Source organism: Bufo gargarizans, chromosome 6 (genome assembly GCF_014858855.1).
Source record: "Bufo gargarizans isolate SCDJY-AF-19 chromosome 6, ASM1485885v1, whole genome shotgun sequence".
Lineage (NCBI taxonomy): Eukaryota > Metazoa > Chordata > Amphibia > Anura > Bufonidae > Bufo > Bufo gargarizans.
This window is the reverse complement of record NC_058085.1, coordinates 108,549,371-108,562,714: the sequence shown is the minus strand read 5'-3', so window position 1 is coordinate 108,562,714 and position 13,344 is coordinate 108,549,371. Positions and strand designations below refer to the sequence as shown.

Here is a 13,344-nt window from a genome sequence, read left to right as displayed (position 1 = left end):
ATGCCAGTAATGGATCCGCGGTCCTGTAAAATAACCACGTTTGATATGGAAGTTCGCTGGGCAAACAAGCATAGGCATCACATGGAAAAGATTAACTACTTACAATGGAAGACGGCACGCCATGAATAGCCACTCTGCCACTGTCACAATGGACTGACTAGTCAGATACCTGCTGTCAATTTTAAGCAGGCCGCCCAATTCCCGCCATTAGAGAAAGTTCCGCCCCCCGATGAGCATGAAATGTAATACACTCTCAGGAGGCGACATCACCGCCCTGCTGTGTCGCGCGTGGAACGCAAAGCCTCTGTCCTCAGTATGTCGGCCGTAATGCTAGGCACTGCTGGCGTTCACCGGAGTCATGTGACCCATGACTCGCATTGACTTCCTGTCTATGGAACGCAAGCTGCAGAGATGCGCATACCCAATACTGATACAGCCATCCCACAAGAGCAGGTAATACTGTGCATAACGGACACCCAATTATCCCCATATGAGGAAAGAGAAGATTATAACAAAAGGGGGAAAGATATTATTAAAAAAAGGTATATTCTACAAAGACATGTGAATACTGTTACACTGGTAATTAAGTGCTCCCTAGTGCGGTGTGACTAAATAAGCTGAACACCAGCACCACATTGATAATATATTAACCCCATAAAATGTATGTCCAGAGGTTATCAGATACATTAAAGGATGGAAAATACCCCAGTGAGAGAGACTTAACTATAACCACATGAATGATAAATCCCCTATCTGAATAAGGGGCAAAACTCTAAATAGGCAGTGCATACTCCCTTCCTGGGCATACTCCCGTCGGGGGGCGGAACTTTCTCTAATGGCGGGACTTGGGCGGCCTGCTTAAAGAGGACCTTTCACCTAAAAAAAAAATGTAAACTAAGACCATAGCTTTACTTACATGCCCCCATGAAGTGTTGATCGTTTTTTCTTTTTTCAAACTGTGCCCCCGTTTGTCCGCTATGCCCCCCCGGAATAATTCCCGCCGTCTATGCTAATGAGCCAGCCTCAAATGGGCTGGCTTTAAAAGTTCTCCTCGGCGTGCCTTCTCTCTTCTCCCTGGCACGGAGCGCATCCAATCAGCGCGCTCCGCTTTTAGCCGGATAGACGAAATCGCTCCAGTTCTCTGAAGTCTCGCGAGAACTGGAGCGTCTTCTCCCTGGCTAAGAGCGGAGCGCGCTGATTGGATGCGCTCCGTGCCAGGGAGAAGAGAGAAGGCACGCCGAGGAGAACTTTTAAAGCCAGCCCATTTGAGGCTGGCTCATTAGCATAGACGGCGGGAATTATTCCGGGGGGCATAGCGGACAAACGGGGGCACAGTTTGAAAAAAGAAAAAACGATCAACACTTCATGGGGGCATGTAAGTAAAGCTATGGTCTTAGTTTACATTTTTTTTTTAGGTGAAAGGTCCTCTTTAAATTGACAGCAAGTATCTGATTAGTCAGTCCGTTGTGACAGTGGCAGAGTGGATATTCATGGCGTGCCGTCTTCCATTGTAAGTAGTTGATCTTTTCCATGCGATGCCTATGCTTATTAGCCCAGCGAACTTCCATATCACACGTGGTTATTTGCAGGACCGCGGATCCCTTACAGGCATCACCACAATTCGACAGGAAACCATATTGTGGGTAGTGATTGCAATACTGGGGAACCGTTACCTGACGGGTACGTGATGTTGTGTGGCCTATAGGCAGGTGTTATTACCATCTTGCTGCATGCAAACTCTTAGGTCATTTTTTGGTTTTTGTATTGCAGTGTTTTTTATCCGATAATGCATGGAAGTGTATTTTTGGGGTATCTTCAGGAAGACGTGCTTAACACGCATGGTTGCCACTGCTGCATCTAATTTCATTTTAAAATCAATTTCTTATCTGAATTGACATTTATACAATAGTGACCCATAAGAATTACCTCCTGAGGAACCCGTATTATAGGGAGAAACACATTAAGGTGTCACTTATATGTACTAGATAGCCCCCATTACAGATTAACATCTGGTGGGGACACTAGTAAACATTAAGGTTATCATTGGGTATGGGATAGGTTATATGTTTATAATAGGGACAACCAGGGTCTACTCAGCCTAGGTACGAGGACAGGGAGTCCTTACCACATAGGGTCGTACCTGGGTTGAGGGTCTAGACAGGGTAAGTGAAGGGCCAGTTGGGTCCCCTCCCCCTGCCTGTTCCTGGTAGATCCCCTGATATTTATGTATGTCTGGTCTTTAGTTGTATCACGTTATTGGCCATTAGATTTATTGATAACCAGGACTTTATTACCGTTTTTAAAAACAGATCAAATAAAGTTAATGATTTTAAGGGTCTGTTTATTTTGCTGATATTGATTTTTGTTTCAAGCAACTCGATTAGTTGGTATGTGGGAGCTTGGCTGTAAGTTTGATCCTAGCACCTTTCAGACCATGTTCACACACCATAGTGATGTCACCGCTTGCTCCTTTGTCTCGTTCTCACAACCGAAAACGACCGCCAGAAGTACAATCGTGAAATCCCTGGTGTAGTGTGCGTCGATGTGTGCGCAATTCCTCCAAAATAACATCACAGAGACGTTCTCAAGTAGGTTCCAATAATGTGCCTCCCTCCCAGCAGCTAGGCGTGGTTTATTTATGCCAGAAGAGAGGGAGGCGGTCTTACAATCATGACCAATGAGGAGATAGGTTATGGTATGAAGTGATTGGCTGGAAGGCGGTCTTACAATCATGACCAATGAGGAGACAGGTTATGGTATGAAGTGATTGGCTGGAAGGCGGTCTTACAATCATGACCAATGAGGAGACAGGTTATGGTATGAAGTGATTGGCTGGCGAAGATGTGAATGATCGCGCAAACTTATGTTCGCTCGTTCACACACACCTTCGCGCCCTTTCCGTTGCCGTGCTTATCCTCGTGGATGAAGAAATCCCCCCCTCGACGGTCCCCATCCCTCCCTCCTCAGCCGGCGCCATGACACTGGTATCCTGCAGTAATATCAGGCCGGGCACAAATCAGCTACAGGTCGGGACGACCGGACCATCGTGCGAAAGTCTCTGCGCAGATGCGAATGCGAACGAATCTGCGCAACTCCATAGGATAGATGGCGACCATACGGCGAACAATTATTTTTCCACAACAGTTCCCCCCTTTTTCGACATATGTCGTCATTTCAGCGGCTTCCTAACACTACAATCACTCAAACCAGACCTCTAAAGGGAATAAACATGTAAAAGGGGGACATGCTACACTACAAATGAACTAACAAGAGGAACCTGGCCTATCATTCTTGGGCCTCTTTGGTTGCTTGACCGCGACGTCCGGTAAGTGTGGTGACAGTGAAAAGTCTTTAATAAAGAAATGCCTTCAAAAGGAAGGGTGATTGTCCATGACGGTTCCTTAAAATGCGGTGGTTCTTCTTGGGTTGGTCCTCCTGGAGTAAGAATCCGGTTGCTCCAGGCGATGGTTCTCTGCGATCATAACGTTGTCCTCTGAACGGCTTCTCGCAACTCGATTCATCAAGCAGCAGGTCATTCTCACCGCCACATAGAAAAGAAATAGAAAACACAGCAGTAACAGGACATAAACTCCTATTTCCTTAAGCCATGATCCTATAGAGAACAACATATCACCGAAGCCCCCAGACCTTTAAAGGGGTTCCAACCTTCATCTGCAATCACACGTGCTTGCCCCTGTAACGCCTTAACTCTATCTAGATGGGCCTGAACCTTGTCACCAGTATCTTCCACCCAGGTGCAGCAATCCTCCCCGATGAATTCACAGAAACCCCCCTTTTCAGCTAAAAGATAGTCGAGAGCCATCTTCTCCTGGAGGAGAAGGGTTTTTAACTGTCGCTGTTCGGAGGAGACTTCTCTCATGGCTTCGACTGTCTCGTTGAACATCTCATCCACTATGGTAGAAAATTTGTTTAGCCGCTTCATAAGTTCTATACCCCATCCGGTCCATGCCGGAAACCATGCCCAAGCACGGTCCCCTGCAGAGAACAGCTCCCTCCTAGTCCTTCTTCCCATACTCACTCTCCTATGCACCATAAGATCCTCATGGCCATCAGCAATGTAGGAGGCGGGGACTAACCTGACTAAGGAGCATGACCCTCTAGCATTTGTGGGAATGACTCTGTAAGCAGCCTGCCCACACAAGAAGTAATAGGGCCCAGTTAGAGAGACACAAAGGTCATTAGGGTTCCGGTTACGGGAGTTGAGCAACAGCTGGATGGATAAAGGGATTGCTGCACCGTCCTGAATGTCACACCCTCCCCCCCAGCAGATATAGTCGTGTCTGGTGGTTAGGTTGTTACGATCAGGGATTCTATGGTCGATATGGACAGTGATCCCAGATGGGCACTCGGTCCGACCCATGGACTTAGCTCCAAATCCAGAGCTGATATTAAAACAAATCTGGGGTCGCCCTAATTGACCGGATACCCACACGGGTCTACTAAGCCTACTACAAGTCTCAGGGCTGAAATCAAGACCATAAGTGACGTTACCATCTAAGAATGTATGGTTGAACTCTACGGATAGGTGACGCTCCATAGATTTACCTAAAGGGTTGATTTTTCTCATGCCCACCCTGATGTCATAAAGGGCATGAACTGCCGCCATGGCCGGGAGGCTCTGACCCGGAGGTGGTTTGGAGCACACCCAGCAGTTGGATCTATTTGCAGTCTTTGCATAACACTCCTCATAACATTTTCCAAAGTGCATTAGACAGGAAAAATAAAGGAATACGAGGTACCTGACCATTGCGCTTTGTGGTCCAGTAGTTTCTTGCAATGGCTGGCGTGGATCCATCCGTCACGTTCCTCGACCTTGAGGGAGGTTGGTGTTGTAAGTAGAACCTGGTACGGCCCGGTATATCTTGCCTCCAGTCCCTGCCGCTGATGGTTTTTTAACGACCACCCAATCGCCTGGTTGTATGGAATGCAAACCAGTTATAGATTCTGGATCAGGAATAGATTCATAAACTCTCTGGTGTATCTTTTGGAGTTCCCGTTGAAGAGACTGCACATACCCCGTCAGCTGAGAGTGTAAAGATGACAGCTGCTGGGGAAAGTACAACCCTGTCTTTGGTCTACTCCCGAACAGAATCTCATATGGGGACAGCCCATGAGGCCGTCTTGGTGCATTGCGCACAGAGTAGAGAGCAATGGACAAACACTCGGGCCATGGTTTACCCATGTCGGCAGAGATCTTGTTCTTGATAGTACCGTTTAGTCTCTCCACCTTGCCACTGCTTTGGGGATGGTAAGGAGTATGGAGACCCTGATTGATGTGGAGAGCCTCGCATATCTCCTTGAAAACATGTCCCGTAAAGTGAGTCCCCCGGTCGGATTCAATTGTTTCGGGTACTCCCCATCGACAGACAACCTCAGAAAGGATCTTTTTGGCGGTCGTTGTGGCATTAGCTTTTTTAACGGGCCAAGCCTCCGGCCATCCAGAAAACATGTCTACACAGACCAAAGCATACTCGTGGGGCCCACTCTTAGGCATGTTGATGTAATCAATTTGGATTCTCTGGAAAGGGTACTCAGGTTTTGGGGAATGTTTCTTTGGGGTTATAGCCGGTCGTCCAGGGTTGTGTAAAGCACAGACCAGGCAAGCACTAGAAAATTTGGTGGCTGTGGTGGAGAATCCTGGAGCTATCCAGTACTCTTCCACTTGAGCACACATGACAGTTTTGGACTGGTGACTGGGGTAGTGAGCTAAATGGGCCATCATTGGATACAATACTCTTGGCAAGCACCACTTACCACCGAGACCCCAGATCTTATCAGCCCCCTCCGTTGCCCCCAACGCTGCCCATTTCCGCTTCTCTGAGTTCTCTGTCTGAGCCTGCAACTTCTTGAACTCATCCAACGACACATCAGCGGGTTTAGCCAGCATTAGTGTCAGGGGAGGGGGGTCTAGGGCTCCTTCTTTAGCAGCCAGATCTGCCATTGCATTGCCCCTAGCTTCCATGGTGGTCTCTGTGGTATGAGCCTTGACCTTTTAAGATAGCCACTTCTAATGGGAGTGTAAACGCTACGAACAATCTATTGATTAGTTAGGCGTGCTTCACAGGTTTCCCCGAGCTAGTGAGGAATCCTCTGGCCTTCCAAATTGGACCGAAATCATGGGCTATTCCGAAAGCGTACCTTGAATCAGTGTATACATTGATCCTTAATCCTTCATGTTTCTCACAGGCTCTGGCCAATGTGTGTAATTCGGCCTCTTGGCTCGACATGTGGCTGCTGAGTGAGCCTTTTTCTACTATTTTGTGGACTGTTGTTACAGCGTAGCCCGTGTGAGGCTTACCATCTGATGTGTAATACCTGGAGCCATCTACAAAAAGATTTATTGCTTCCGGAAGGGGAGCTCCCTTGACAGGGCTAACTGCTTCTGTCTCAAGCTCCATGAGCTCGAGACAGTTGTGATCTTCTGAGTTTTCAGTCATGGTCGTGTTAGCGTCGGTCGCAATCCTTTCGTCCTCCCTCTCTTCTTCCGAGTCTGATTGGGTCGGGAGAAGAGATGCAGGATTGAGGATGGTACATCGTCTTAGTGTAAGGTTAGTAGGGGTGAGGAGAGCCATTTCATATTTGGTCAAACGGGCAGCCGAAAGATGTTTGGTTTGGACCTGGTTAAGGATCTCTTGGACAGAGTGTGGGGTGAAAAGGGTCAAAGGGGAATCTAAAACTATATCACCTACTTTGTGCAATAGTACAGCGCAGGCTGCTACAGCTCGGGCGCACCCAGGTGAGCCTTTGATGATCGGATCCAGTTCAGTTGAAATGTACATGATGGGTCTATACCTGGATCCGTGTAATTGGGTCAGTACCCCAGTGGCATGCCCTTTACTTTCGTGACAGAAAAGGGTAGGTTGTAGTTGGGAATACCTAGTGCCGGGGCTCTAGAAAGTTCCTGGATCAGATCCTGGAGGGTTGACCAGTTTTCATTAGTTAATTGAAATGGTGTTTGTGACGGAAGAGCATAGAGAGGACCCAGTTTGGATGAGATGTTAGGGATCCAATCTCTGCTATAATTGATTAGACCTAGAAGGGCTCTCAACTGTCGGGCATTACGAGGTCGAGTAAAGTCTCTGAGAGTCTCTATCCGTTGCATTGTCAAATGTCGGGTTCCTTTTGAGATACAGTGGCCTAGAAAAGTAACCTTCTCCATACAAAACTGTATCTTCTCCTGGCTAGCTGGCCAACTGATGTCACCGTTTGCTCCTTTGTCTCGTTCTCACAACCGAAAACGACCGCCAGAAGTACAATCGTGAAATCCCTGGTGTAGTGTGCGTCGATGTGTGCGCAATTCCTCCAAAATAACATCAGAGACGTTCTCAAGTAGGTTCCAATAATGTGCCTCCCTCCCAGCAGCTAGGCGTGGTTTATTTATACCAGAAGAGAGGGAGGCGGTCTTACAATCATGACCAATGAGAAGACAGGTTATGGTATGAAGTGATTGGCTGGAAGGCAGTCCTACAATCATGACCAATGAGGAGACAGGTTATGGTATGAAGTGATTGGCTGGCGAAGATGTGAATGATGTGACATAAGTTCGCGCGTTCACACACACCTTCGCGCCCTTTCGTTGCCGTGCTTATCCTCGTGGATGAAGAAACCCCCCCCTCGACGGTCCCCATCCCTCCCTCCTCAGCCGGCGCCATGACACTGGTATCCTGCAGTAATATCAGGCCGGGCACAAATCAGCTACAGGTCGGGACGACCGGACCATCGTGCGAAAGTCTCTGCGCAGATGCGAACGCGAATGCGAACGAATCTGCGCAACTCCATAGGATAGATGGCGACCATACGGCGAACAATTATTTTTCCACAACAATAGGTAGTCTAGTGGTATGCTGCTACCATACACTCCTCAAACAGCTGATCAGCAGGGTGACGAATGTTGGACCCTTGCTGTTCTAATATTGATTACCTATCCTGAGGATGGGTCATCACTTTTTAACACCCAGAAAACCCCTTTAAAGCTATTAAACACACTGAGATACCTTGGCAGTGGTGCAAAAGGGCTCCGATGTGTTCCTGACTGGAATACATTGGCTAAAGTCTCAGTTTTTAACATCAGCCTGAGGGATTAGCCAGTATTGTCAGTTGCATATCTGATCTTTTGCAGTGATTTATGTATTCATCGTGGTTTGTCTAGTGCATATTATGGGGATTCAAAAAACAATATGTGCCAGGTTTGGGGGGGGGGGGGTCTTTGCATCCTTGCGGGCACCTGGTTTTGGGTGTGACTGCTAAATCTTCAGATCATACAGATACACCTCTGTTTAGGGTTTCACATGATGGATCCAGTCCCACTATTAGGCTGATTTTACACGCCCGTGGAACACGGTCCATGAGATACCGGACTGACATCCTGCTGAGTGCAGGAGCGCACGGGGTCCTTGGTTGCTATGACACTGTGCGCTTCGTGCCACCGCTGCCATACAGCAATACACTTGTATGATCTATACCAGTGTATTACTGTACAGCAGCAGCGGCGCAAAGCACACGGCGTCTCAGCAACCAATGACTGTGCGCTTCTGCACTCAGCAGGATGTCAGTCCGGTATCTCACGGACCGTGTTCCACGGACGTGTGAATTCAGCCTTACTTTCTAAACATTGCGACAGGGGTTGTCGATAGGGGATAACTTGTAAACTTGGTACAACCCCACAAATGTGCTGCTACCATACACACTACATATAATATGACACTTAAAGTATAGCTGTAGTTTTTAACTTTAAAAGAAAAAAAGAAATGTGTCGGGACACATGTTAATAAATGTTGTAATATATATTTTCTTAGCGACAGATTCTCCTTAGCAATGCTCAATCTTTTAGCATTTTACTAAAAGCTGAATACTGCTTACTGTAGGATGCAAAGCCAGGCTGACTCTGCCCTAGCCATTGCATTCCTATGTGTAATTAACCTATTTTAATAAGCAGTTGACTATTATTTATACTAAGAGTCCTTTCCTTGAACTAACAGTCACTGCCTATATCTTCTGCAGCCAGTACGGAATGTTGCAGCTCCACTCTTCTCCCTATCTTCCCTGTGCTAGCCAGAAACTCACTAGGACGATAGAGAGGAGAGGGGCTGCAGCGATCGGCCTTGACAGTAAGTGTAATGTATGCTTGTGGTTAACACTTACTGTTTGCTGCAGCACTGTTCTCTATCTTTTCATCACTTACTATCTAACCAGAGATGATGCTAGTAAGATAGAGAACAGTACTGCAGCGAACAGTCAGTATTAAACCCAGGAATATAATACCCTTAAGGTCCCATACATGGTGCAATTTAGCAAAACATTGTCGGGAAGGAGGTATTCCTTCCCAACAAGCGCCTGCTCATCCGTGAAGGAGACTGCTGCACTTATGCACTTACATGCAGCAATCTCCACCACAATATGACATCGCTCGTCCCCATAAAGAATCATTATTTGCCAGCAGCAGAGGCTGTTTAGATACCATGATCTCCTGCTGACAATCAATGATTTAGTTGACCGCAAGAAAGATGCAATTACGCGATCAGGTAATCGACAGTATCTTTACAACTGCTGATAATCACTAACGAGTGTTCCTATGAATGCTTGTTAGCGATTATCTGGCTGATTCTCGGACTGTGTAAAGGACCCTTTACTGTCAGGGCTGATCACTGCAGCCCAGCTCCTCTCTATTTATTACTGAAAAACCTGTCTCTGAAATTTACAGAAAGCCATACTCAAGAGTTCAATAGAATGCTGAAGATTGATTCTCCTTAGAAACTCTATTACAGTGTCACTAAGAGAACACTTTAAAGGCAGTTTTATTTTTTTAAAATAAAATTACTTGTTTCTCTAATAAAGTATTTTACAACTTTATTAACATGACTGTCCCTACAATTATTATTTTTTTTATTAAAATGACAGTTTTACTTTAAAGGGATTGTTCAAGATTTTGATATTGATGGCCTATGCTCAGGATAGGTCATCTATCCGAATGGAGGGGGTCAGATTCTTGGCACCCCCACCGATAAGCTATTTGAAGAGACTGTGGGGCTCCAGTGAGTGCTGCACCTTTTTCCTAGACCTGTGATACCATGTTCATCAGTCACATGGCCTTGGTGCCCCTCAGTCCCATTCAAGTGAAAGGGGCTGAGCTGCACTAATGAGCAGTGGATGGCACTGTGCTTGGTAAGCTGCAAGGAGTCCAGTGAGCGATGCAACCTCCTCAAACAGCTGATCAGCAGGGTGACGAATGTTGGACCCTTGCCGTTCTGATATTGATTACCTATCCTGAGGATGGGTCATCACTTTTTAACACCCAGAAAACCCCTTTAAAGCTATTAAACACATTGACTAATACTTTGTTCTTATCTGTCTTAAGTGGATCCTGGAGCCATCTGGTTAATGCAGGGCTGGTTGTTTGTTAATAATCCATCCTTCTGGAAACCAGCACAGATTCGTGCACTACTTCATGGAGCACCCATTGGTAAAATAATTGTCCTGGACTTGTTTGCAGAGACCTCATCAGTTTACCAGTTAACAGAGTCTTTCTTTGGGCAACCTTTTATTTGGTGCATGCTGCATAACTTTGGTGGCAACCATGGTTTATATGGAAAAGTTGAAGCTGTCAATAATGGACCTTTCGAGGCTATGTCATTTAAAAACTCCACCATGGTTGGAACAGGACTTACCCCAGAAGGTATTGAACAAAATGACATGATATATGAACTGATGAACGAGATTGGTTGGAGATCCAAGCCCCTTAACCTTACCGAGTGGATTTTAAATTATTCCACCAGACGTTATGGAAAGAAGAACCCCAATGCTCTGACTGCATGGCAGCTTCTTCTTAGAAGTGTGTACAACTGTACCCAAGATTGGAAGGACCATAATCACAGCCCTTTAGTAAGACGACCATCTCTCAAGATGAATATAGCCGTCTGCTATAATGAAAGCCAACTCTTTGAAGCTTGGAAATTTATGTATTATGCATCTTCTTCCCTGTCAAACAGTAGCACATTTCTGTATGATCTAGTGGATGTTACTAGAGAAGCCGTGCAGCAGTTGGTAACTCACTATTTTATAGACCTCAAGATGTCTTATGAGAGTGAAGATCTAACAAACCTTATGACTGCAGGTGGTGTATTGATTTATGATCTTCTTCCTGAACTTGATAATCTCCTTTCCAGTCAATCCCAGTTCTTGCTTGGTAGATGGCTAAAAGATGCCAGTAAAATGGCAGTAACTGCACAGGAGGCTGCCCTTTATGACATGAATGCTCGTAACCAGATCACTCTATGGGGTCCTACTGGCAATATTTTGGACTATGCTAACAAGCAATTTGGGGGGCTAGTACAGGATTATTATTCAGAACGCTGGAGTTTATTTGTGCGGTGCCTGGTGGAAAGCCTTAATACAGAAGTACCCTTCCACCAAGAGAAGTTCAATCAGGCCGTATTCAATGTAGAAAAGGCATTCATTTACAATGGCAAGAAGTATAGTTCAACTCCCACTGGAAACACAATAGATATTGTTAAAAATATATTTATAAAGTATTATCCAAAAGCAGTAAAGGTAAAAGAAAACCTATAATGGACAAAATGCCTTATACTTACAAGAGGTAATACAACTATTTCAAGGAGAATACTTAAATATACATTACAATTATAAAATAGGCATAAAACAGCATAAACGTATAGACATTTGCTGTATCAGCAGTCCCCTAAAATATGAAAGTTATGCTGTGTAAAATAGTGCTGAAATAATTGCAACCTTTCAACTTCTTATAAGGTGCTTTTTTTTTAATTTATTTTGCCAATCAAGAGTCTATACATATGTGAGAATAACAAACATGCTGGCTATATAGATCATCAAATAGGAGCAATACTAATGCAATTTGATACAGAATCAAATTCAAGCATATATTCCAATTATTATTAGTTTGATACACTAAATGAATGTTCCCCAACCAGTGGCTCACAAGCAACATGTAGATTCCAAGCTATTAGTAGCTTTAAACACTGTCATAATATTGATTTAAATATGGTACTAGGATCAAAACGATTTCCCTGGCAGCTAATACTAGGCTAAGAGTCATGTGGCTGCCCTATCGGGGGAAGGTAACATGCCACTCTGGCTTGGCAGGGGTATTTAGATAAAGGATTAGGGCAGGAAACAAACTTTGTTCCAGATGTAGTACTTTTTTTAGGTTGACCACTCGGGGTAAAACACTACAGTTACAATTAATATCACTATATAGTGCTGAGCAATATGCAGCATCCAAATAATACTCCCCTACAGAGCCCACCAAATGCTGCCATATAGTTTCTACATTATAATGCAATTAGATTCCCAAATAACCATCAAACCCTGCTAAACAGTTGTAGATGGTTTGCCTTGCTCCTGGGGTTTTATGGCCTTTGTAGAAAATAAGGAACTTAGGCTGTTACCAGTTTGCCACTCTCTAAAACTGTTAGTGGTTACATGCTATAAAGACAAAGATTTAAAGGGTCTTTCATTTCGCAGGACAGGCCAGGAAGCTTGGCTATAACCACTAAATTTTATGGTGTCAGATCCCATTTGGCTTTCTCAGTTCACTCATGTGTAGGGAAATAGACTAGACCTATGCATATTGCATTGTGTTGCTTATGTTTTTCAGCCTATTTGCCCATTGCTTGGTAAGGGCCACTAACACTGTAAGTAATAATACACTGGCGTGGGTATGGTTAACTTCATAGTTTGAGTTATTAATTTTTTTTTTGCTTTAAACTTTTTGCTGACTGTAGCCTTTGCCAAAATGGTAGCTACTCTGTTTCAACTGCGATGACTTTTTTTTATTTTATGTTTATATGATATTCAGTTGTTTACAAACAAATTTGTTTAGAAATTTAAATTCACATGATATATGTATCCATCCCTCACTTTTGTAACTTGTCATGCAGATGGGATTTAATAAAATCTTTTTGTATTGATAGGGGGTGTCTGTGTATTTATTTGGTTATTTTTACTATATAAAACTAAAAAAAGTAGTGTTTTTACTATAAAGTTGGAACCTGTTCTATTTGGGGGACTCATTAGATGAACCCCTTTTAATGACCATAGCTATGAGATAAATGTCGTTTGAGCCCACAGATTTTGGCTGGATTATCATGTAGAAGGATCGAGATGTTGGATTTCAACAAGCCTGATCCTTTAGGCTACCTGTACACATTGAGGATTATGTGCATATTTTTTTGCTTGGATTTTCGTGCAGAAAAACCGCAGCCAAATAGAGTACCAGCAAAGGGAATGGGATCTGATAGATCTCATCTTCATTTTGCATATATACAGTTAGGTTCATATATATTTGGA

At 44.6% G+C, this 13,344-nt stretch overlaps 1 protein-coding gene across 1 annotated transcript in view; it reads left to right on the top strand.

Moving 5' to 3' along the window:
• NAGLU (N-acetyl-alpha-glucosaminidase) overlaps window positions 1-12,961 on the top strand; it is a 53,767-nt gene extending 40,806 nt beyond the window's left edge. Inside the window, exon 6 of the mRNA XM_044297308.1 lies at window positions 10,376-12,961. Coding sequence (XP_044153243.1) covers window positions 10,376-11,586 — 1,211 coding nt within the window. The 3' untranslated portion in view covers window positions 11,587-12,961. The remainder of the gene's footprint in view (window positions 1-10,375) is intronic.
• Window positions 12,962-13,344: the final 383 nt, after the last annotated feature.